Source organism: Rhinopithecus roxellana, chromosome 1, assembly GCF_007565055.1.
Source record: "Rhinopithecus roxellana isolate Shanxi Qingling chromosome 1, ASM756505v1, whole genome shotgun sequence".
In the NCBI taxonomy this organism is placed as follows: Eukaryota; Metazoa; Chordata; class Mammalia; order Primates; family Cercopithecidae; genus Rhinopithecus; species Rhinopithecus roxellana.
Genome location: NC_044549.1, coordinates 45,701,504 through 45,728,187, shown reverse-complemented (window position 1 = coordinate 45,728,187; position 26,684 = coordinate 45,701,504). Strand labels below are relative to the sequence as shown.

At 43.7% G+C, this 26,684-nt stretch overlaps 1 protein-coding gene across 4 annotated transcripts; it reads right to left on the bottom strand.

The window, feature by feature from the left end:
- Positions 1 to 1,304: 1,304 nt before the first annotated feature.
- Positions 1,305 to 25,645, bottom strand: UMPS (uridine monophosphate synthetase). 4 transcript variants are annotated; one of them, XR_746969.2, is made up of 8 exons: positions 25,390 to 25,594; positions 20,294 to 20,447; positions 17,309 to 17,980; positions 15,368 to 15,543; positions 13,320 to 13,434; positions 7,996 to 8,219; positions 2,864 to 2,957; positions 1,305 to 1,616 (listed from the first exon to the last, which is right to left on the bottom strand). XR_746969.2 is itself a non-coding variant. In XM_010354818.1 (6 exons), the coding sequence occupies exons 1-6, from the start codon at positions 25,543 to 25,545 to the stop codon at positions 11,798 to 11,800; spliced, it is 1,443 nt and encodes a 480-aa protein (XP_010353120.1). In that variant the 5' UTR covers positions 25,546 to 25,645; the 3' UTR covers positions 11,592 to 11,797. The 4 variants fall into 4 exon arrangements, 1 of the variants encoding a protein (XP_010353120.1); XR_004060396.1 differs by having other exon boundaries at positions 1,305 to 2,957; XR_004060397.1 differs by lacking the exons at positions 1,305 to 1,616; positions 2,864 to 2,957 and adding an exon at positions 6,014 to 6,133.
- Positions 25,646 to 26,684: the final 1,039 nt, after the last annotated feature.

The following is a 26,684-nucleotide window of genomic DNA, read 5'->3' as shown; positions in this document are numbered from 1 at the left end:
CTCTATGTATTTGTTTCTTTCTGAACAGACTTAGAATGGTGCCCCCAGTGAGGACTGAAGCGGCCGTGTACTTCCTCAGGGGTGGGACACAAGCTGGTCTGATACTTCAGACTACAACTTGTCAGTAAGCATGAGGTGCTCAGGGCAGTCAGGACTGTGCAAGGGAGCACTGAGCAGATGCTCTTGGCCCCTCCCAGCTTTTACTGACAGAGTTCCAGGCTAGACACCATAAAAACCACCCCCTGGTCTCCCTCCCTTGTTCTAAGGGGCTGAGGCTGGAAATAGATTGCGCAGACAAGCGAGGGTTGAGTGGTGGTTCCCACACAAAGTCACCTCTTAAACATCATTAGCAATAGCAGTTCCCTTCCAAGGCCTCCCCTCACTCCCAAAACACTTACGTCCCATGCAGGCCCAGTGCAAAAACTACATTTGAGCTTTTTTCCTGCAGGGCCATGAAGTCCCCTTACATTCCCGTATCTGAGATGGTTGTCTGACCCTCTCCCCTTATGTACAGAAGAGGAAACTGATTCTCAGAGAGGGGAAGTGGCTTGCCATTCAGTGTTACGAGGTTGCTGAATGACAAACTGTTCCTAAGACCCCATCTCAGGCTGGCCACAAGGCCAGCCTCCTCATTCCTGCTTGCTCTTAGAAAATCTTTCACTGATCATCTTTTGTCACTGGAATAACTTCAAGGTTATGCTTTCATTCCAAGTGGATCTATCCTCAAGCTGTGGACCAAATTTCCCTTACATCATTTTGGCAAACATTAAGTCAAATGGTCAAATGCCTGTCACTACATAGAGCCTATTACCTGGAGCAAATACCAACAGATTGAGTTTCCTTCATCTTGTGTAAATAGGATGGAACAGAGACCTAGTAACTTGGTGATACTGCCTTAAACCCTTTTCGGGATAAAGCCAAATGTAAATGAAAACATTAAACAGATAAATTGCGGCATTGAGAGTTTCTGAATTGAGAAAAATAAAAATTTTGGAAGAAACTTTTTAGGTTTCTCTCCTGTTTAATTTTGGGTTTCCTGGAGATAAATCATTAACTGGCTCAGAATCTCATTTTCTGTAAGAGCACGCCATTCTGGTTTTTTTGTTGTTGTTGTTAGAGGGTCTCACTGGGTCACTCAGGCTGGAGTGCAGTGGTGTGATTTCAGTTCTCTGCAGCCTCAACCTCCTGGTTTCCCGTGATCCTCCCAACTCAGCCTCCTAAGTAGCTGGGACTACAGGTGTGCACCATCATGCCCAGATAATACTTTATTTTTTGTAGAGACAAGGTCTCACTATGTTGCCCAGGCTGGTTGGTCTAGAACTCCCAAGCTCAAGCGATCCTCCCACCTTGGCCTCCCAAAATGTTGGGATTACAGACGTGAGCCACCGCACCTGGCCTGGGCACAACATTCTTGAGTCACAGATAGCAAAGGAAGATGTGTTCTAGTTCCACCTGACGTGGAAGCTGGAGGTCTTCAGTCTGACGCGGAGGGATGTTACGGAACCCGCGCTCACGGTGCCTTGCTGCCCTCTGCTGGAAGCTCTTGGAATGAGCTGTTTGGAGATCTGACTCCTGAGATTCCGACCCAATGTATGATGTGAAGGTTATCCAGCGAGCTGCCAGTGACCACAAAGATAATCTATTCCAAACGCTTCATTTCACAACCCACCCCCAGATAGGTCATTTTGTAATTTTAAGATACTTTTATCAAAATGGGCCTTTGGTCGGGCACGGTGTCTCAAGACTGTAATCTCAACACTTTGGGAGAGCAAGGTGGGAGGATTGCCTAAGCCCAGGAGTTCGAGACCAGCCTGGGCAACACAATGAGACCCTGGCTCTACAAAAAAGAAAAAAAAAAGGGAATTCTCATACAGCTTGATTGACTAGTACTTTATGAAACTAAAGTGGCCAATAGCTACCTCTTCCAGGGAAGAAATGTGATTTTTAAATTTGTTTAATTAGGATCAAAGCTTGAGGTGATTACCATGAAAAACTCTTGGGATGAATTTCAGGTAAGAGCAACCAGATGGGGAAAAAATGTCAGGGTGGACAGAAGGTCCTTCTCTGCTGGAGTATGTCCTTTAGCTCCTCCCCCTCCCCGGAGGACATCCAATACCATGGTTCCTACTTGCTGCTGAGGACAGCCTTGTATACTCAGCTACTGTTATGGAATGGATTGTGTCCCTGCAAAAATTCATTTGTTGTAAGCCCTAAAGCCCCAATGTGATAGTATTTGGAGATGATGGAGTCTTTAAAGAATGAATTGCGATTAAATGAGGTCATAGGGTGGTACCCTAACTCAATGCAGCTGGTGTCTTTATAAGACCAGGTAGAGACCCCAGGGCTGCAGAGAGGAAAGGCTGTGTGAAGACACAGTGAGAAGGTGGCTGCCTGCAAGCCAAAAGGAGAGGCCTTAGGGGAAACCATTTCTGCTGACACATGATCTTGAACTTCCACAGCCTCCAAAACTATGAGAAAGTAACAGTTGTTGAAACCACCCAGTCTGTGATATTTTGTTATGGCAGCCTGAGCAGACTAATACAGCTAGTAACAAGCTTTGAGACTGGCAGAGAGGAGGTGAGGGGAATTAAAAGACACAAAGGCCGACAGTGACAGCGCTGGGATGAGGCTCCGGAGGAGGTGTTGCGCCTGTGGGGTGTGAGGTGCCCGAGGAAGCTGGGGGTTTGTCCAGTGGGCACTGGAAATGCAGACAGGGCATGGCATGTGAACATGCCTGGAGCTGGGTCACTGCCTGCATGGAGGCTGTGAGCACTCAGCTGTGGCCTTTCTCCTGGCTGCGACTCGGCATTGGGGCTCCTCTGGAGGTCCCCCAGCTGAGAAGGCCTAGTTAGGTTTCTCCCACCTGGCATCCTGTTCTCCCCCAGGGCTCCAGGCTTCATAGTCAGGACCCAGCTCCTATTCAGGCCTTCAGACCCTCCAGGGGTGCAGACATGGAGCTGGAGGGAGAAGAATAGGAGAGACAGCTGAGCAGGCTCTCGTGCTGGTGAGGGGGCTATGCTTGAGGAACAGTTCTTCTCAGCCCCTAAAGGCCCCGCCTGCTTATTTGCTGCTTTGGGAGGGACCCACGGGAAGCAGGGAAGGACAGTTGCTGCCTGGCCAGCCCCATCTGACAGAGCCACCTCCAAGACGGGTTGGGTGATGTGTGAGAAGGCCTTCACATCCAATTTCTTTCTCTTGGATGTGAATGTCAGGAAGTCCATCTCTCCCCATGACTGATGCTTCCTTCTGTCACACAATGGGGACTGTATAATCGGTATGGTATGTTGATGGTTAGGAAGCTGCGAACCAAATGCATTTAGTGGACTGTTCAAAACATGGGGACAAGAGAAAAAGAGGCTCGGGTTCTTAGTGCCACCCCTTTTCCTCTCAACCCAATCCCACTGCCCCCTCCATTAACAACCCCCATCCTCTTCCTACCTTCCCCTTCTACACATATCCTGATCCTTCTGATAGATATGTGGCTGCATAACGTTTTCACTTTAAGATGCCTCGAATTCTTGGTGCAAAAAGGCAAGCTCTAAACTGCAAGGAGCAACCCATCAGGGGCAGCCACCTCACTGACCTTCTAGGGTAGGAGTTCTTGACCCTTTTGGGTCATGGGCTGCTTTGGCATTCTGGTGAATGCTACAGACACCCTTGTCAGAACAATGCCTATAAATGTGTAATAAAGAAGACGCTAAAAAGACTAAGCCTATTTCTCGGGGTTATCATCTCAGTTTGATTTCAAGAACACCCTCCCTGGAAGACACATCATTGAAAGCTTCATTGGTCCCACCCACATAGAATATCAGACCCCTGTGACTGAAAGCAAACTCCTCATTTGATCCTCACAACTAACCCACAAATACCACATTCAGGGAAGGTATTTCCCCATTTTACAAAAGGGGAGATTGAGAACAGTCACACCTTGAGTGAGGGTTGGTGAGACCCAAGCTCAAGAATCCCTTCTCTAGAGTCCTCTGCTCTGCACCTGCTCCTGGAAAAAGTCTGACTGTCTCTTCTTATCCCAGAATTCTGCCACATGAGGGGGAGTCATCCGAGTCTCCGTCTTGGGGGCATACATCTCTACTGAAATAAAATGAGTGCTCTAAGAGCAGACTGATACATTATAAAATGTCTCTCCTTCCTCCTTGAATCTTTCTCTTTCGTCCTCATCACAAGAGCAGTCTCTGGTACACACATGTGGAGGCCAAGGCAACTCCAACTTGGAAGTGAATCTGCCATGTTGACTTCTGATTAACTCCTGTTCTGGAAAGCTCTCTAAGATTTCCAGTTTATCTATTGTTCCTTGTGTAAGAGTAGGTACAACTGTCCTACACACCCCTTCTGAATCACATCCATTCTTTCCTTGCGGTCTGTAGCCCTAGGTTTAGGGGATGATGGCTCAGGGATCCAACAACTTGTCTTACTACTGCCCAAGACACAGACATAGCTTCTGTTCTTAAGTCCCCATTAAATATTTCTTTCTGAGAAACTGGATTTGTTAGCCTCTTTCTCTGACCTCTCAGCTTCCTCAGACTTTGAGGGGTAGGTTTGCATAGGCCTGCCAATGGAGAACAACACACGTTAACCAAGACCTCAGGAACTGTTCTATTTTTTTAAATGAAGGAGGATGACAACTGACACAAATGTCATGTTTCCTGGCACAGAAGTTCAATCCTTCAAAGACTCCTTTCCATTAGGGAGACACACGGGTTGGCCTGGCAGGGTTTCATATCAGGGAGGCCCCAGGTATAAGCTGATATGTGTTGGTTGGCACTCATGTCCTGACACATGATCATAAAACAATTTTTTAGAAAACATACACTGAACAGGCCGGGCGCGGTGGCTCAAGCCTGTAATCCCAGCACTTTGGGAGGCCGAGACGGGCGGATCGCGAGGTCAGGAGATCGAGACCATCCTGGCTAACATGGTGAAACCCCGTCTCTACTAAAAATACAAAAAAAACTAGCCGGGCGAGGTGGCGGGCGCCTGTAGTCCCAGCTACTCGGGAGGCTGAGGCAGGAGAATGGCGTGAAACCGGGAGGCGGAGCTTGCAGTGAGCTGAGATCCGGCCACTGCACTCCAGCCTGGGCGACAGAGCAAGACTCCGTCTCAAAAAAAAAAAGAAAACAACACTGAACAAAACACATGATCACCTGAGGGCTGTGGGGGTCACACCTTGTGTGAGCATCTCCACGTGGGTGATGAGCTGCACCTTAAGGACCCAGGAGGATGGGAAGCCAGGGATACTTGGGTTTCCCTCCCACTCAGCACCTTTTCTTAGGGTCTCTTTTCAGCTCAAGCCATAAGGATTGTAGGCTTGATTTCAGTTGGGAGACATCCCCCATTGGATGGCAATGGAGTTGAAGAGGGAAAGAAGGCAATAGAAGTGAGGAAGAGGTAATGCTATAGCCCGAGAAGAGAGCACAGGGGCTTGGGGAAGTCAGAGGGCAGCAAGATGGTGGGGGTGAGGGAAGTGTCAACAAAAATAGTGGAACTCTGTAAAATATTTGAAGGGGGATTTATTCTGAGCCAAATGAGTGACCACGGCCCGTGACAAAGCCCTCAGTAGGTCCCAAGAACATGTGCCCAAGATGGTCAGGGTGCAGCTTGGTTTTATACATTTTAGAGAGGCATGAGACATCAATCAAATGCATTTAAGAAATGCATTGGTGGCCGGGCGCGGTGGCTCAAGCCTGTAATCCCAGCACTTTGGGAGGCCGAGACGGGCGGATCACGAGGTCAGGAGATCGAGACCATCCTGGCTAACACGGTGAAACCCCGTCTCTACTAAAAACTACAAAAAACTAGCCGGGCGACGTGGCGGCGCCTGTAGTCCCAGCTACCCGGGAGGCTGAGACAGGAGAATGGCGTGAACCCGGGAGGCGGAGCTTGCAGTGAGCTGAGAGCCGGCCACAGCACTCCAGCCTGGGTGACAGAGCGAGACTCCGTCTCAAAAAAAAAAAAAAAAAAAAAAAAAAAAAAAAAAAAAAAAAGAAATGCATTGGTTTGGTCCAGAAAGGCAGGACAACTCAAAGCCAGGGGTGGTGTGGCGGGGTGGAGGGGCTTCCAGGCTATAGGTCAATTCAAACATTTTCTGGTTGACAATTGGTTGAGTTTGTCTAAAGACCTGGGATTGACAGAAAGGGAATGTTCAGGTTAAGATTGTGGAGACAAAAGTTCTTTGAAGTCTTATAAATGGCTGCCCTTAGAGACAATAGATGACAAATATTTCCTATTCAGATCTTAATCTCTCTAGGATTGGGAGAGTCTGGAAGAAAAAGATCTAGCTATATTAATAGAGATTCTTTAGAGATGCTAACTTTCCCCCACAAAGAACAGCTTTGCAGGGCCATTTCAAAATATGGCAAATAAACATGTTTGGGGGTAAAATATTTTGATTTTCTTCCTTGTCTCGTAAGGTTATACCAGAGTCAGGTTGGAAAATAAGTCATGATATATAGGGTTAAATAAAACCCATTTGATAAAAATGTATGACTTGTAGGGCATGACTCCCCAGACCCCTTAGGAATTTGGGCAAGATAAAAAAAAAAATCCGTTTAGTCCTCAGAAGGAAGAAGAAAGGATAAGGGAGGAAAGGAGGTCAAAGACTACCTATACCGGTTTTCCTTGAGCAAACGTGAATTTTTAGGCCATCTATACAGTTTGAAAAGAACCCATATTTTTATGTTTTTTTTTTTTTTTTTTAACTCAACATCATCTCTACTTCAAGTGTCTATTCAAATGGTGGCAGAAAACAACATTACTAGGTTCCAGGTAAACAAGGACAGCATGCCTTGTTAAACACAATCATGATTTCAGGATCCTCCTCACCTCTCACCCTGCAGGGCTGCTAAGTACAGGGAGACAACGCAGTGCTGGGACGTTGGGGGCAGAGGCAGGGCTGTGGAGCTGTCTGTGCACAAGGGCACCCCCGAAGACATGTTTGTCCTCATGATAACTTTGGTTCTGCAGCCCGTCCACTTCCCACTGACTGTCCTTACATGACGATTGAGACTCTCAGGCCCACCAGGTTTGCTTCTCAGTTAACTCCCATGCCCTTTTCAGAAAAATAGAATTCACCTTCTCTATAATGTTCCTCTGGAGCCACAGGAAGCTCAGGTCACCTCAGGCTCTGCCCCACACACACATGGCCTGAGTCCACTGCCCTGCGCTGAGCTGGGGCGAGGGATCTCTGGACCTTCACTGCTCTCCGGGGCTCCCCGCAACCCCAGCACTGAAAATCATGACACAGACCTCCTCTGCTGACAGTTCCCCACCCTTATTTTGGATGTCGACTGCCCTTCCTCCCTCCTTGCCTGGGATCCAGCCGCAGCACACGAGAGCCCACACCGGGATCTGACTCTGAGGAGCCCTCTGCCTCTTGTCTAGAGGAAGGCTTTCCCCCTTGGTGGGAAGGAGAGGCCTAGACAAATGTTCTTCTAAACCAGACTTATGCCAAAACCTTGAACTTTAGAAGTTAAAAAATATTCGAATTATTTTGTTTCTCTTTGTATTTCTATTGTGGCCTTTCTTTGGAAGGGTTATGGGGAAAACAAAGGGATTGCAGGGTAAGTCATACAAGGCCAAATTACAAATGTGAAAGGCCCTGTGATCTAAGAAAAATACGGCATTCTACATCCTATAATCCAAAATAAAATCTGCATTTAATAAAACAGCACTGATTATAAAATAAATGTAAAGAATTCCAACAGGCCAGGCGCAGTGGCTCACACCTGTAATCCTAGCACTCTGGGAAGCCAAAGCATCATTTGAGCTAAGGAGTTCAAGACCAGCCTGGGCAACATATATTATTTATATATACTATTACATATTATATCTAATATCTATAACTGTTAAAAAATATATTTTAAAAATGTAACTCCAATGAGCCCTGATTTTTCTCATGCTTTGTGTTTAATGTTAGATTCCTTCAAAAACGAATGCGCTTTCTCATTCAGCCCTGGCGCTGAAGACACAATTCATACCCACCTGTTAAGGGGCAAAGGAACCAAGCTGCAGAGTCCAGAGGGTTACTCATGGTCATTTTCAATGACTGACACTCGGTCCACTATGTTCAAGTACAGGATTCACACAAGACCAAGCGGCTATTTCGCTGGGAGAGATCACTGATACAGCCAGAGGTGATGGCAGAAGACTGGTTCTTGGTGGAGCCCAGTTTTTGTCTTCCCGGTAACCAGGCTGGATCCAGGGAGCTGCAGCACATGTTAAAAGTATTTAGCTAGATATTGCTGTGTAATAAACCACTCTGGAACTCCATGGCATGCACTACTAAGCATTTATCACACTCCCAGGCTTACAGATCGGTGGGACCTTCGTACATTGGACAGGGGGAAGCTGGAGTAGGCTCTGCTCTACTTTCTCTTGCTCTTTGGAGGTCATGGGCTAACCAGGGCATATTCTTCTCATTGGTGGCAGAAGCCAGAGAGGGGTTAGCAGAAACATGAGAGTTTGGGCTCAGGCTCAGAACTGGTACTGAGTGACTCCCACCCACTGGGCACTTTGGATGAGAAGTGCACCCACGGCAGCATTAGCAGCTAGCTCAGGCGCCAGCACCCTCTGCAGTTGGCTCTCCTGTGGCTGCACCCCTGGCAGCCAGTTCTCATGACCCAGATGGCAACCACTGTAACTGGTGTGGCTGTGGGCTCTGCTGTCGGGCACACACTGAGTCACAGTGAGAACCCCTCCACTGTCTCTACAAAAAATTTTAAAAACTTAGCCAGCCGTGGTGGTGCACGCCTGTAGTTCCAGCCACTCGAGAGACTCTCAAGAGGATCGCTTGAGCCCAGGTCAAGGCTGCAGTAAGCTGTGATGTACTCCAGCCTGGGCAACAGAGTGAAGACCCTGTCACAAACAAACAAAACAAAACAACAAACCGGCCCTGGGCATACTTTTGGCAGATTTTCCTAGAGCTGACTCAGTAGCACAAGGGTGAGTGTTGGGACTGAGATCCACAGGCTGGCTGTGAGACTGAGCAGATCCCTTTACGATTCTGGAGCTACACTTTTGGAGTTCTAAAATAAGAGGTGTACCAAATAGTTTCTTAGGTTCCTCCAGCGTGGGCGCGTGCGCGCGCGCGCACGCACACACACACACACACACACACAATCTATGGGCTGATGTTCTACAGAATGCCTCGAGTACCTGGAGAGGCTGGGGGTGGCGTTCTCCATTCCATCAGTCTCACAGATATTCTGTGCACCCCATGGAGACATGGGGTCCCTATTATTTCCCACTAAGACCAGGAGTTACAATGCCCAGAGATCGTGTTCTGTAAATATTCCTTGACTAAGAAAGGGTTAAATTATCTAATGCCTCCAAAATACTTCAATGCTGAAGAACAGGACTTGTATAGCCCAAGTTCTTCGCTGCCTGAATCAACTTGTCTTCTAAAGTTTTCATGCCAGACTGTGCTTCTGCTTAGGTAAGAGACCTGCAGTACTGGGCTGACTCTTAAGAAACCGCCAGATCACTTGAGGCACCCACTAGAAATGCACACGCCCAGGCCGCTGGGCAAACCACAAATCTGCTAAAGCAGAATCTCTGATGGTGTGGGGCACAAGGACCTACACTTTCAATAAGTGCCAGTGGCTGGGTGATTATTCGAGCCCCCTCTCATTTTCCCTCAAGTCATCTTAGCAGGGATCCTATAAAATAGGGTTCCTCAACAGGAACAGTGCCTGTGTCCTGGAGATGGCAGGAGCTCACATTTCTAAAGGAAGGACAGGAGCGTGAGACTCTCAGCAGGAGGAGGCAGACCTCAAGGCTGTCTCACTGCAGAGGCAGATATGTGAATAACCAGTGTAGTGGTTCTCAAAGTCCAGTCCCTGCGCAGGCAACCGCAGCATCAACTGGGACCTTTTTGGAAATGCAAATTCTCAAGACCCATCCCAGAGGTACCCAGAGTCAGAAACGCTGGGGGTGGGGCTGGGCACCTGTTTTGACAAGACTCCAGGTGACTCTGATACCTGCTAAAGTGGGAGAACCACTGCCACATGGAAGTGACAGCCAGGGAGGTGGGCACTGAGACCTCAGCACATCACTCCAAAGGCCTCTCAACACTGAAGACACCTAAGAGATTTCTGCAATTTTTTCTCAGAAAGTTCTTCTCCCCTTCACGACTTTCGGCTTCCCCAGAGTAGCCCTGAGGGCCAACTCCCTTCCTGTTCCTTCTGGTCACTTCTTCCTTGATAGCTGGTCTCTCTCCCACAGACCAAATTTCCCTGGAAATGCAGCACTGGGGACATGAAGCTCAAATTGGACTTTAGAGCAGAAGCTCTTGAAGTAAAAACTTCAGGAGGGAACATAATAAAAACCTGAGTTAAAAATCCTAGGCTTGTAGTCCCAGCTACTCGGAAGGCTGAGGCAGGAGAACTGCTTGAACCAGAGAGGTGGAAGTTGCAGTGAGCCGAGATCATGCCACTGAACTCCAGCCTGGGCGACAGAGTGAGACTGTCTCAAAAAAAAAAAAAAAAGAAAAAAAAAAAAAAGTACTAGGCATTCCTCTGAGTCATTAGAGAAGAGTGGGCCATCGGCTGACAAGGGTGGGGAAATGGCTGATCCTGTGCCACTTCCTGCAGGTGGGCCCCAAATGAGAAGGAATGTGAGTGTGCTGGCGCAGTCAGCACCCGGACAGCCCTCACCCTGCCCCTGCTCAACCACCACCTTGAATGTGGGTTTTCTCTTTATTAATGAAGGCTGACCTCCCCTCTACTAATGACAGTTGGGACAATTATGTGGAATCCTTAAACAATCCCCAAATGGAATCTTAGACCTCCTAATTGTGAAGTCAGTCACAGGAAGCGGTCACTCGTGTTACCACTGGTCAATAATTGCTGGCTAGGGGAAAAAATGAGCCCAAACTCCAACTCCAGTTGTTGAAATAACAGCCAGATACTAGCTCAGGAGCTGAGCTGCAGTCACCTTCCCCTTCCCCACCTTCCCCTCTTTGGAGAGTAAGCAATGGCAGTTCTGGGAACCAGCCCATGTGGATACCTGGACTGTCACTTTTAGGCCGGAGACGGAGGAGAATGGCTAACAATTAGATATTATTTGGGCAACACATTAGACAGAGAATACAGGACACAAGAAAAGCTGTGCTGACTTTAGCCTATCGGTGCTCTAGAATTTTTGTCTTACTGCAAATAGGCTGGGCACAGTGGCTCACATCTATAATCCCAGCACTTTTGAGACTAAGGCAGGAGGATCGCTTGAGCCCAGGAGTTGACACCAGCCTGGGTGAGATAGCAAGACCTCATCTCTACAAATAATAAAGAAGTTTAGCTGGATGTGGTGGTGCATGCCTATAGTACCGGCCACTCTGGAAGCTGAGCAGGGAGGATCACCTGGGAGGTCAAGGCTGCAAGGAGCCGTGATCTCACTACTGCACTCCATCCTGGGAAATGGAGCGAGATCCCGTCTAAAAAAAAAAAAAAAAAAAAAAAAATTAAATAAAAGAATAACAACGCAGTCTAGTCCCATACAGATATAGGAAGGATCCTCAAATGTGGAAGACCCTAACCCAGACAGGACTGTGGCTGTCTAACAAACACCAGTCTCAAAAAAAGCAAGCTTGAGAATGAACTTATTATAGTATCAATGCAGTGATTACAAACTACTCAATATTTCCTAAAGTCCATGATAACTCCAGAACCTATTCTTACACAGGCCCTGTGGAAGAATCTAAGCAGGAATAATTGGATTATTTCCAGCTAGTGACTTTCAGGGGGACTGTCACATTTTCAATGTCTTCACAAAAATGTATCTGAAGCACTCAGACACCAAGTCTACTCAAATACGCTTCCCAAGCAGCTTTTCTGTACATCTCCGCTGCTTCCAGATGATCAGCTGCTGAGATTATGCCGCGGCCTACAATGATGATATCGGAACCTCGTTTGCCAATAACTTCTTGTGGGCTATTGTACTGTTGGCCAAGATTATCTCCTGCAAGAAACACAAAAACTATAGTTTCACATAATACAAAAATCAGAAAACCTGTCACATGACTTCTCAGAAAAAGTATCTAACCAGCTTTAAATAAAAACGTGCCCCTACTTTCGTTCCCCTTTTGTATAGCAACTGGGTAAAAACAGGAGCTGAAGAGACTCACTGGATAGGCCAGAGACATCAAACGGAGAAAGATGCTCACCAACTCTTTTCAATAGTAAAGTTTATTTTTATTTATTTATTTTATTTATTTTTTTGAGACAGAGTCTTGCTCTGTCACCCAGGCTAGAGTGCAATGGCACAATCTTGGCTCACTGCCACCTCCGCCTCCTGGATTCAAGCGATTCTCCTGCCTCAGTCTCCCAAGTAGCTGAGATTATAAGTGTGCACCACCATGCCTGGCTAATTTTTGTATTTTGAGTAGAGACAGGGTTTCACTATGTTGGCCAAGTGGTCTTGAACTCCTGACCTCAGGTGATCTGCCCACTTCAACCTCAAAAGTGCTGGGATTATGAGCGTGAGCTACCGCACCCAGCCTTATTTATTTTATCATTATTTTTTTCATGTAAATTTTTTCCAGAAGCATAGATTCAAGTTGCCCTAAATACACACTTTCTCAATGTCAAATTTTAGATCATCTGTAAGCTTAACAATATATATATATATAAAAAAGAAGTAAAACTCATATATTACCAAGAAAGGTTCAATATCAAAAAAACACAATAAAGATTGGCCTCACAATTGAAGAAAATTTTAGCATACATCTCAGCATCATCACAAGGCACTGTTGAGCAAGTCTAACCTGACCACTACAACATACAAGAACCTTTCTATCACAACCCCATCAAGTGGTCACACAGACTATCCATAAACCCTAATCCTTAGATTTTGCTTTTTTGTTTTATTAAATTCTGCTGGTCCAGAAGCATTCTGTTAAATAGCTTGTTATCTTCCAAATCCAAGACACTTTAAGTATTCTTAAAAGCCTTGACCCTAACTATAGTATCTAGTCAAAGAATTATGAGGGCTTACGAGTAAGGGCTTACAAGTACAGAGTGTTTACTCTGTGCCAAGACATTGTGTTAAATATTCTACATGTTACCTCATTAAAGCCTCTTGATTACCTTATGAGGTCAATACTGTTATCATCCCCATTTTACAGACAATGAGACTAAAAGAAGTAAACTGACTTGTCCAAAGATACATAGTTACCAAAGGCCTCATTCATTATTGTTCTAGACTAAGAAGGCTTCTCTTAAGCAAGTGTATAATAACATGCAAACTTTTATTTTGCCTGCCATGGGTAAAGGAGCATTTTTGGAAGAGCCATGACCAGTGACCAGATTTACCTCCTGCTTCCAACTGAACTCCTGGAGTCAAGTGAAGAAATTCTGGTTTCATGCTTACTCGGGAGCCAGAAATAAAACCAACAACAAATTCAGAGTGCTCCTCAGCCATTCTAACCTAAATGGAATGTAATAGAACATATTACAAGAAAACAGTTAATCACACAGAATAAAAGTAAAAATATGCTCTATTTTTTAAAAAACTTAAAAAAAAAAAAAAGACATGGGGTCTCACTATATTGCCCTCGCTGGTCTTGAACTCCTGGGCACAAGGGATCCTCCGACTTGGCCTAACAAAGTGCTGGGGTTACAGGTGTGAGTCAACATGCCCGGCTTATGCTCTATTATCTAGTTAGAAACTTTGCTGTATTATAGATGCCTTTTCTCATTCCATATATATAAAGTTACTATATCTGAAACAGGTCATCTTAAATAGAAACCATAATAAAACACACTTGATTCATTAAGACTCTGAGATGACCCTTTCCCTTCCCTTCCTGCAATAAACCATACTTAAAACAGAAATCCTATACTATGTGCATCTAAAATCAAGATGCTGCATAACTTCTTATTTCTAATAATGTTTGGTGACCCACCTAGTTCCAAAAAGTATTTGAGGTGAGTTCTCTAGAACATATTATAATGGTATGCAACCACATTTAAGGCTTACTGACTATCTACAGACGGGGTACTCCATATCCAAAGGCAGCTGTCATGTAAAGAACAGCTATGCTTTCAAGAGCTAAAGAAATCTTACCTCTACCACTTTCCCTCTTCTGTAACATCAACTGGTCTCCCCAGTTTCTACACTAGTATCTCACATTCATAAAAGTATCTTTAGAAGGTCTGCCTGGCTTTCTGATTTGGTACTTTCCCCTCCCAGAGACGTGACTCTGTACTTCCCTTCTTATTTGATACTTCCCGGAGACCTGACTGGGTACCACCACTGCACTCTAGCTTCAGTACTTCGAGACCTGAGACACATTGATATATTCTTGCCACCAACTACTACCGCCAACAAACAAGTCATGTCTTGTCCTTGAGCCAGACCCAGACTCCCAGAATGCCAAATATTAAAACTGACCATGCTTATGAGACTTGGGAAATCAGACATTTATAGTCAATTCAGGGATAGGGTTAAAACGTGACTGTAGGGCCATATGAGTTAAGTCTCCAGACAGTCTTTGAAATAACATGAAAAAATAGAAATCCTTTACTTCTAGAATCTTCACATGGGGGAAAAAAATCATGGGGATTTTCTTGGGGCTTTTTAGTTTTTTATTTTTTTTGATAGGCTCTTACTCTTGCCCAGGCTGAGGTGCAGTGGCATGATCATGGCTCCCTGCAGCCTTGATCTTTAAGCTCAAGTGATCCTCCCACCTCAGCCTCCCAAGTAGCTGGGACTATAGGCATGTACCACCATGCCTGGTTAATTTTCTTTTTCATTTGTTTGTAGAGAGGAAATCTCACTATGACATCCAGCTGGTCTCAAACTCCTGGCCTCAAGCAATCCTCCCGCCTTGGCCTCCCAAAGTGCTAGGATTACAGGTGTGAGCAACTGTGCCCAACCCCCGATGACAATTTTTTAAAAGTAATATAATATTCTAAAATATCTGACAAGAATAAGAGAAAGCCACTGCATGTGGGCTGCTGTCATGGCAATGTGCATCTCTGTAAGACTTGGGAGATTCTGAGAAACTGCATGTCTGGGAAGCTCTTCTCATCTTCTCTCAATTCACGGTAAGATGAAAAAGACAATGATCTGAAAGTCTTGGTAGATTTAGTAAGCGTTTGTTTGACTAACTATCTGGGTCTCAAAGTTTCTCCTGGAGTATAATTCAAATTCCTGAAGTGTCCACTACATGATATAAAATGCTATTAACTATCAAGGAATTCTATCCAACTACTATTAATATACTGTCACACTAACAAGAGCTGGATTTTTTTTTGGCAGAGGTTCCAGAGATGCCAGATTAGGAGATATCTTCTTGCCCTATAGCATGCAGCATAGCAGCCCCTGCCCCCTCTCACCCAGTCACCCCAAAACTTACCGCTGCTCTAGTGTAGTTCCCAGTGGCCAGGGAGCCGGTGGAGCTCATTTCCGCAATAAGGAGGCACCCCCGATGCAAAGGCAGGCCCACTTCTTGCAGGCCTTTCACAACTCCTGAGCCTGGCACCACGTGGGCATTTACCAGATCTGCCCAGGAAGCTATTTTAAAGATACCTCCTAAGAAGAAGGGGAAAAAAAGATATTTGCCGATTTTCAAACAAAAACCTCTAACCTCTTATCCAACCAACTGCAATATGAAATAATCTCCCAGTAACACGTTAATGAGAGAATCAAACTCTTCAGGAACTTTAGTGATTATCAGCAGACCCATGGTTCCATCTGTGAAAACTGTATCTGTTATTTAGGTAAGTAGCTGGGTAAGAGATCACAATGAGAAAAAAACTTCCAAGGTCTATGCTTGGCTTATCAGGAACACTAACAGGACTGTTTTTCCTTGCAGGCTGAAGCTCATGACCACAAATAAAACTCATGCTATCAGAAAGGGACTCCAGTGAAGACAAACATTTATTGATGTCAAGGATAACAACATTTAAAAATTCCTCTTGAAGCTGGGCATGGTGGCTCATGCTTGTAATCCCAGTACTTTGGGAGGCTGAGGTGGGCAGACTGCTTGAGTTTAGGAGTTCAAGACCAGCCTGGGCAACATGGCAAAACTCCATCTCTACCAAAAACACAAAAAATTAGCCAGGTGTGGTGGCGTGTGCCTGTAGTCCCAGCTACTTGGGAGGCTGAGGTGGGAGGATCACTTGAGCCCAGGAGGTGGAGGTTGCAGCGAGCCAAGATTGCACCACTGCACTCCAGCCTGGGCGAGAGAGTAAGACCCTGTCTAAAAAAATAATAATCATAAAAATAAAATTCTTCTTGAAGATGACAAGTTTTCACTCTGCAGGGGTGTCTCAGCAGCTTTTCAATATTTCTACATGTTCCTTAGATCTCCTTAGCTACCTAATTTCAATGGGCAACTATATTCCTTTTAAAAGCGGACAGTAAGAAGCCTGATTTTCGAAAAAACTCTATGCAGAGCTGAAGAAAGTTTGTATAAAACTCTTACATCAGTCAATCAGCTAAAGTAAGCTGGACAATGTGATGAGGGCAGGACATCTTAAGCACATGAAGAAGTCACTTAAAGACAAATCTGTTTTAAACAAATAGCTTATGAACATGCATACATTAAAGAAAAGTTACCTCAAAGATACCTACTAAAAATGTTACATAACATGACCAAATATCTGTTACAAGGTTAAGTGAAAAATGCATTATACAGTCTGATCACATAGTTGGAAAAACGTAGACAGAAATTTGCATAGAATAGGCAGTAGAACTAAGCATTTGTCTCAACCAACACATGCACTACTTTGATTCCCTATTTGATAAAATAAAAATCTTTAAATAATGTTTCTCAATAGAACTCTTTCTGCTACAAATAAATCTTACCATTTTATATTTCTTTCTCATTGTTTCCTTTATGTGGAATTTTCATTCAAAACATCATATTCTGCTAAGGACATCTGTCAAATTTGCTAGACCAGACACATACCCTTCTTCTGGTACTAGCACACCCATTTTATTTAAGGAAATTATCCCTGACTGGTTCTTATTTCAAGAAGGTCAGGGTTAACAACCTTACAGTTGCAGAGCAGACTGTCCAGGCTAGTTAATGAAGGTATTCTATATCCCCAGCTAGAGTGACTGGTTTACGGTGAGCATGTAGAGTATGCCTACCTGAGAAAGAAGTCAACAGAGAAGCAGAGCTGAGAGATGGAGAGAAAGCAAGTCATGAAGATATCACTTGAGCTCCTGGATCCAACCACGCTTGACAGCCTGCTCTATGAATGGACTTTCAGTGACATGAGCATTTCCTTTTTTTCTTCAGTTTAAGCTGGATTTCTGATTCTTGCAGATTCCTGAATAATACACTTACCTTCATACTGCTTTTTCACTGTGTTTCCTATATCTGCAAACTTCCGGTCTTCAAATATCAAGAACTCATGGCATTTTGCCAGAGTTATCAACTCCTTCATCACATCCAGAGTAAAATCATTCAAAATATCTACATGAGTCTTGAGCATACAGATACTGGGTCCTAAAGCATCTGCTAGCTGCAACAGCTCTCTGGCCTCTGAAACATCAGCAGATAGACACAGATTGGTCTCCTTCTTTTGCATAAGCCTGAGAAGCTTCGATGCAACTGGGTGGATCCTGGGCAGCTCTGCACGTGCACTGAAGCTGAGTTCTCTGGGTGCTTCCTTTATAGAAAGGGGAGACCCATTATGATTCGCTGCCACAAAGACATTCTCCTGAATAAATCTCTTCACTCTCCCAACCGTCTCAGCATCAATTTTTTTCTGCTGTTCGAGAATCTCCAGCATTTTGGACAACGTACACACTGAGTGGAGGCGGATCCCGTGCGCCTGCAACTTGTCCTTGCCTCCCTGCTCTCTGTCCAACAGCACTATGGCATCAGTGACCTTCAGGCCCTCCTTCTGAAGAACCTCAACAGTTTCCAAAACACTAGATCCACTGGTGACAACATCTTCAATGATTAAACAGGTTTCTCCTGGATTAATAGTTCCTTCTACAAGACGCTTAGTTCCTAGAAAAGAAAAAATTTCGCTGATTCCAAATTTAAATATGTAGGTATATGTGTGTATATATATACACACAACTTGCCAGTTACACACACAGTATATGTGTATTCCAACTCTGTATACCAAACTTGCTAGTTGCACATACAGTATATTTATGTATAAAGCCAATTCTGTATACCAAACTTGCCAGTTACACATACAGTATATTTATAGTAAATCAGGTAAATTATTTTACATTATAAACACGGCTTAATGTGTTTTATGATCAAATTTTCAAATAGAGGTTTTTTTTTTTTATTTAAAAAATTTTGTTTTATCACAGAGATGAGGTCTCACTATGTTGCCCAGGCTGGTCTTAAACTCCTGAGCTCAAGCAATCCTCCCGCCTCAGCCTCCCAAAGTGCTAGGATTATAAGTGTGAGCTATCACGTCCAGCCTAAATACAGAGTTTCTTACAGCAGGATCACCAAGATCAAGGAAAGTTATGAAACAGAAAAATCCAATATCATCAATGAAATAATTCCTTTTTCCATCAAAGTATTATAAGTTCACTATTCAATATCAGCCAAATAATTGGCTTTTTGAAGATACAAATTCAGAAGGAAAAATATTCAGCAATCATTTAGACCCATTACTACAATCTAAAGAATTATATAATGCAACGTGATTAAATATATACTTCTCTACCCTAAATTCCACTACAGACTATTTTCAGATAATGTACAAATTGTAAATAACTTGGGCTGTAGACTTCATAGACTCATCAAATCCTTTCTGCCTCTTGAACAATTGGCAAGTTTAACTGAATCAGCTTAAGCTAGAACACAAGACTGCAAGTATTTATAACATATTTAAAAATGCGTAATTTCATTCCAGAAACATTTTTTAAAACATAAAATAAGAAAACAGAAATAAGAGTTTTCTTATGGGTAGGGATTCATATAGATTTTTTTTTTTAGCTCAGAAAATCTCAGCTGGGTGCAGTGGCTCACACCTGTAATCCCAGCACTTTGCGAGGATGAGGCAGGAGGATGGCTTGAGACCAGGAGTTCAAGACAAGCCTGGGCAACAGAGTGAGACGTTGTCTCAAACAAAAAACAAAAAACAGAAAAACTAACACTGCCCTTATGCAGCAAAAACTCAACTGTTTCTTTATCATAAAAATTTTTAGAATGCATCTGCAGAAGGATTTAAAAAAAAGTAACAAAACACTAATACACCAACATAAACAAAAAAGCCCATTAATTCCTTACTATCATTAAGATTGCTTTTCAGGTTTTATTTATTTTTTGATAGCCTTGCTCTGTCACTCAGGGTGCAGTGCAGTGGCACAATCATAGCTCACTGTAACCTTCAGCTCCTGGGCTCAAGCCATCCTCCTGCCTCAGCCTCCCATGTAACTGCGACACTCAGCTAATTGTGTATTCTTTTTCTATTTTTGTAGAGACAAAGTCTCACTATGTTGCCAAAGCTGGTCTCGAACTCCTGGGCTCAAGCTATCCTCTCGCCTTGGCCTCCCAAAGTGCTAGGATTACAACTGGCCACTGTGCCTGGCCAATTTTCAGGGGTTTTTTTTGTTGTTGTTTGAAATAGGGTCTCACTTTGTCGCCCAGGCTGGAGTGCAGTGGCACAATCTCAGCTCACTGCAACCTCCACCTCCTGGGTTCAAGCACGTCTCCTGCCTCAGCCTCCCCAGTAGCTAGGACTACAGGTGCACACCACCAAACCCAGCTAATTTTTGTATTTTTAGTAGAGACGGAGTTTAACCATGTTGGTCAGGCTGGTCTCGAACTCCTGACCTCAAGGTGATCTGCCCACCTCGGCCTTCAAAAGTGCTGGGATTACAGGCGTGAGCCATGGCGCCTGGACAAATTTTCAGGTTTTAAAGCAAGTCACCTGATAATCTATTGCCATGAACCCACACGAATATCTCTCTGAGGTGTTTAGGCTACTTTATGAGAGTAATTTTATCCATGGATTACTTTTCATGAAGTTTAAACACAAACATACTGGGAAAGTATGTGCTGTTACAACATTTTGCTGATGAGGGAAGGGCTGGTAAAAAAAAAAATGTTGGGGTTTCATAGATACAGTACCAAAAAAAGCACTTTTCATTTCCTAATCAATGCAAAGCATTTCACCCCTAGTCTAAAAAAAGGAAGGTGACTTATAGTAACAATTACAAATTCCACAAGCAGTAACAACTTAAGGGACTCAAGATGACTCTGGTAAAATATTAGTGCGCAGAAGCTGAAAAATTCTAACAGTATGATGTTACAGATTAATTAACTTAATGCTTTATGTTACTTTTATTTTACCATAATCCTTTGTTTCTTTCCTTCTAATAAGCATTGGAATTTGATTGGTTGAACAGATAACTGTAGCCAATGGCAAAGCTGTATAAGGCACTCCACACACGGTGTCAAAACTGATTCCTGCATTTTGGGCAGTTTGGAATAAAACATCCGCAACCTGTAAGAAAATGAACACATAAACAATGTTTTATTGTAACTACTTTAAATAGTGTATAAACATGTAACAACATAACAGTAAAGACAGTAATAAACCAGTGGGGTAAGTCTCAAACTTCATTGGAGGAAAAAAAAATGCCTTTTTATTACTCTCTCCATAAACCCAGTACACAAACATAAATCTAAAAACACAAGAACGAATCTATTCAGCCAGACTCAGAATCTGTTCTGAAGGCAACCTGAGATGTGTTGGGGAAGCTCATGATGTTGACCCCAATGACTAAGGATGACTCCATGGTTTCCCTCAGTAACCCATTACGCTGAGTATCTAAACCTATCATCTTTTAGTTATATTTCCTGAAAGAAGCCTTCAATTAGGAAGTTTCATAAATACAGACTATTGTGTGAATTGCTATTTTATAATCTCCTTTTCCACATAAATTATCACATTTTAATGTTAGAATACACATTCCCACCCAAGACCACCTCATTTTTAAAAAAGAAAAGCAAGCAATCACTGAGTTGCTTTGTGAACTAGATCATAGGTTTACTCCAGTACTTCTAAAGAGTAAAAAAACCAAAATCTATTGAAGGGGTGGCCTGCCCCTTCACACCTGTGGGCGTTTCTTGTTAGGTGGAACGAGAGGCTTGAGAAAAGAAATGAGACACAGAGACAAAGTATAGAGAAAGAAAAAGTGGGCCCAGGGGACCGGCGCTCAGCATACAGAGGACCCATGCACCCGTCTCTGAGTTCCCTCAGTATTTATTGATCATTATCTTTACCATCTTGGAAAAAGGGAAGTGGCAGGATAATAGGATCATCGTAGGGAGAAGGTCAGCAGTAAGACATGTGAATACAGATCTCTGTGACATGAATAAGTTTAAGGAAAAGTGCTGTGCCTTGATATGTATATGCAAATATCTCCATAAACCTTTTTAGTGCATAAAGAGCACCTTCAGCCCTAAGGCGGTTTTCTCCTTTCTCAGTAAATGTTCCATTGCCCAGAGACGGTAGGAGACGTGCTTTTCTCTATCTCAACTGCCAAGAGGCCTTCTTTCCTCTTATACTACGAGTCCTCCTCAGCACAGACCCTTCACGGGTGTCAGGCTGGGGGATGATCAGGTCTTTCCCTTCCCACGAGGCCATATTTCAGACTAACACATGGGGAGAAACCTTGGACAATATCTAGCTTTCCTAGGCAGAGGTCCTGGCGACCTTTGGCAGTGTAGGTGTCCCTGGGTATTTGAGATTAAGAGAATGGTGATGACTTTTCACAAGCATACTGCCTTCAGGCACTTGTTTAACAAAGCACACCCTGCACAGCCCAAAATCCGTTAAAACTTCAGTCACCACAGCACATGTCTCTTGCAAGGACAAGGTTGGGGGTAGGGTCACAGATTAACAGCATCTCAAATACAGAACAAAATGGAGTCTCTTATGTCTACTTCTTTCTATACAGACACAGCAACAGTCTGGTCTCTCTTTCTTTTCCCCACAATCTTTGATTATTTTAAGTTGCAAAGAATGTAATTTCTAGTACTAAAAATATTAACATATTATCTCAGAACTGTTTTATCACTCTTCTTAAGGAATACACTTGGAATACAAATGCTACAATGACTGGATACCCACCATCTCCATTTAAAAAAAAAAAAACACAACATGAAATTTCTGACTATGAAAAGTTTAAAATTTTTTACATCTTTTTCCAACTCAAAGTTTCACTCTACTGTGTCCAGAGAATTTTATTCTAAAGCAATATATGATTATACTTGAAAAGCTTTTACTAATCCCTCTGTCATACTTGTCCATATGTATGTAAACTGAAATTTAAAATGGTAATTTAAAAAAATTTCCCATGACCATAAGTCTCTAGGTGTCAAGAATTCTGTAGCTCTCTCAGGTCCTTACTTCCAAGATGACAAAGAAAAGAAAGGAACAATGATCGTGCCAAAAAGGGCTGTGACCAGTAGTTGCACGTACTATGTCTGATACATGCCCAAGGAAAAGACTATTAAGAAGCCCATCATGCAAAACACAGTAGAGGCCGCAGCAGTGAGGGACATTCTGCAGTGAGCATCTTTGCCTCCTATGTTCTTCTCAAACTGTATACAAAGCTACATTACTGTGTGAGTTGTGCCATTCACAGCAAAGTAGTCAGTAGTAATCCATCTTGTGAATCCCATAAGGACCAAATATCCGACCCTGATTTAAACCTGTGGGTGCTGCCTCATGACCCCCACCAAAGCCCATGTAAGAAGCTGAATCCTTAAGGACTGAAGATAAATTATTCTCTTGAGGAAAAGAAAATGGAAATTATACTTTTTAAAGAAGAGAATTCTTATTAAATTATTACAAGCACATGATTAATTAAAACATGTTTTGCAAATTTTGACAGAGGGATAAAAATAGATTTGGAAAATGCATTTTTAGTGAGTTAATGCTACCTTTACTCTCCAATTACTTTATGTACACTAATGTATATATAGTACTATAGTCAAATATCACTTATTAAGGGAAGTTAGAGTTTAGCATAAATTATATTGCTTTTTGGGGTGTAAATACTGAGAAATTCTATTCGCATAAATAAGATGTGAAAAGGAGTTTTGTTATATCCAAGTCTCTCCATGTCCTGAACTCCTCACCAATTAATCACCAAAATACATATACATACATACATACACACACACACACACCATGATCTAGTTATCAAAAAACCTTTTCTGTCATTTATCAGCTGGCTTATTAAAATAAATCAATTTTTCCCTAGAAAATCCTTAGTAATTCTCCACACCGCTGAGATACACCATAGCAAGATTCTGGATGGTGAGAAGTTAATAGTCCAAAGTACCATAACCTTAATAGTCCAAGCTACCTTAATACTTTTTACAATAACCACACAAAGTGGTCCCTAGTGAACATAAACCCTTAAGTGGGCTGAGGAAACTTACATGTCTTCTAGATAGAACTTTCTGCAATGATGGAAATGTCCTCCATCTGAGCAGTCCAAAATGACAGCCACTGGTCATATATGACTATTTAAACTTAAAAATTCATAATGCTCAATAGTAACTAGTGGCAAGTAGCAAACTCTATTGGAAAACATATTTATGGCCCTCTACTCAGTGTGGTCTGCAGTTTCAGCTGGAACCTTGTTAGAAATGCACAACCTCAGGTCCAGTCTCAGAGCTACAGAACTGGATTCTGTATTTTAACAAAATTCCCAGGTAATTCATATATACTCAAAGTTTAGAAGCACTGTATTAGAAACCTCTAATTTGTATAAACATTTTCCTTATATTGACTAAAAACCTGCTTTCCCAATATGTCCACCTTCTGGTCTTAATTAGTGCTTCTGGCCGCACAGTGCAAAATTCAACTCCCCTTTCCAAACAGCCCTTCCAAGTGTGGACCTAAAAGGAAGAGGCTGAGGCAAAATTAATACAAGTAGAACACAAATGTGTGCCAATTTCGAGGAGTGCAACCCGAAGCATAAACTTAAGTTGCCCTGACCATAGGCTTCGATTACAGTAGTTACAAGTGGATTTTTAAAGCAAAAGAAGGGGCAGTTCCTATGTTCACCACGAATTTGCATTGAAATAACATGAGGTAGCCCAGTGGTGGCACCAGGCATTTGTAGTCCCAGCTACTTGGGAGGCCGCCAAGGCGGGAGGATCTTTTGAGGCCAGGAGTTCGAGATGCGCCTGGGCAGTATGGCGAGACCTCCTCTTTACAAAAAAAAATTTTTTTAATTTGGTGGGCATGATGGCACACGCCTTTAGTTCTAGTTACTCAGAGGTTGAGGTAACAGGATCTCTCTCTCTTTTTTTTTTTTTTTTTTTTGAGACAGTCTCCCTCTGTTGCCCAGGCTGGAGTGCAGTGGCTCAATCTCGGCTAACTGCAACCTCCTGATTCTCCTGCCTCAGCCTCCTGAGTAGCTGGGATTACAGGTGCGCACCACCACACCCGGCTAATTTTTGCATTATCAGTAGAGGCGGGGTTTCACCATGTTGGCCAGGCTGGTCTCAAACTACAGACCTTAAGTGATCCATCCCCTCAGCCTCCCAAAGAGTTAGAACTACAGGCATGAGCCTCTGTGCTCACCGGAGGCAGGAAGATCTCTTAAGCCCAGGAGTTCCAGGCTGCAGTGAGCTATGATCACAGAGCTGCACTCCAGCCATGGTGACATAAGAGAGACCCCCTCTAAAAAATAAATAGATAATTGTCCCCAGGGCTGCATGGGGGAGCATGGCTGAAGTCTCTCTAGGCTCTGATAAATTTTGTATACATCACAGGGTTCAGGTTGTTCTATTTTTCTTTTCTCACAAGTATTTTCCCAGCTGCTGAATTATCTGCCCACCTACGTTTTCCCGGTCTGTTTGTTTTTTGAGGAAGGGTCTCACTGTTGCCCAGGCTGGAGTGCAGTGGCACAATGACAGTTCACTGCAGCCTTCACCTCCCAGGCTCAGGTGATCCTCCCCCCTCAGCGTACCAGGCGTGCGCCACCACACCCAGCTAATTTTTTGTAGAGACGGGGTCTGGAACTCCTGGGGCTCAGTTGATCCGCCCACTTAGGCCTCCCAAAATGCTGGTATTACAGTCATGAGACACCACGCCCGGCCTCAAGTCTAATCTTCTTAGAGTTAAATACACAGAATTCATTCAAGTGTGCTTCAGTGCCAGACAGGGTTCCAAACTGGGTTTCCCGACTTTTGCAAAACACGTGTCTAAGCCTGTGGGTGAAAGAACAGACGACTCTCAAAGAGTCCAACAACCCCTGGCCTCTGTGCTTCTTATGCTTACTCCCCAGACCAAGAGTAGGGTTGGACTGCCTGCTTGGCTCTTTTGCTCTCACTCACGGCCCAACTCCTGTCACCCTCTTCCATTTCCTGGTCCTCTTTCCCGCCACCAAGCCCTGTCCTTCCCCTTCCTGGGCTAGCACCTGACTCAGAAGACGCGGTCGAGACACGATGCCCCGAAGATCGATGTAGATGGGGGAGGAGAGTCCGCTCTTGAGCACGAAGTCCCCAAACTTGAAAGCCTGCACGTCGTACAGACCCGTCACCAATGGCCCCAAAACTGCACCAGCTGCCGCCATTGTCGCGCGCTGCCTGTTTGCTTCAAACCGCCAGGCGCAGCGGGCCTCCGGCGCCCCGATGACGTAGCCCGCGAAGCCCCGCCTCTTCCGCCTGCCTCGTCTGCAGCTTCCAGAGCTTGCTGCTCCCACTTCTGGGTTTCCCCGGGCTGAAGGGTCGGGCAGGTGGTAGCGAATCTGGCGCCGGTTTGTGCTTCTCCTGGTTTCTGGATGGGGTCGCCGGGGTTCATAAGCCCAGAACAGCTAGATTGACTGTAGGATCATGAAGTCCAACCTTTCATGAGAGTTTTCATAAATCCTGTCCATTTTTTAATAACCAGTGCCTTCTCGACTAGTTCTCTTAATTATCTCTACTCCTTGGCCTAGCATGTTATATTTGCTAGTTATTAGCCACGATTTCCCCCCATGTTTCTCCAAATAGAATATAAGTTCTCAAAGACAGGGACCTTTACTCAATTCTTTTATTAACTTAATAGCATCTAGTACCTGACAGCACTTAGATCATTACAGTATTCATTACCTCTTTTGTCTGTATTGGGCTTCCTGAAGGAGTACTTTTTTATTTCCTTTGGCGTATCTCGAATGCTTAGGTAATAGGTGTAGAACAAGTTAGGGAGGGAGGGACGAGAGTTAGAAGATGGTGAATTGATTGGTATCAGGGTTATCCAGGAGGATAATATTGCTAGACAATCTGAAAATCCAAACATATTTGGTCTTTACAAATAAATCCCGTAGATAAATAACCTAAGAAATAATCTTTACAAATAAATCTCTTCTCCATTGTGTATATAAGGCAATACTTTCTTCTTGCTTAAGGGAAATAACCCTTAAATTCACATAAAGAATGAAACTTTGTGATTTGTGGCAAGGTGGATGAACCTGAAGGACATTATGTTATGTGAAACAAACCAGGAACAGAAAGATAAATACCAAATGTTCTCGCTCATATGCAGAAGCTAAAAAAGTTCACCTCATGGAGGTAGAGAGTAGAATAGTAATTACTAGAGGCTGGGAAGGATAGGAGGTGGTTAAAGGATACAAATTACAGCTAGTTAGGAGGGATAAGTCCTAGTATTCTATAGCACTGTAGGGTGACTGTAATCAATAATAATTTACTACGTATTTTCAAATAGCTAGAAGAG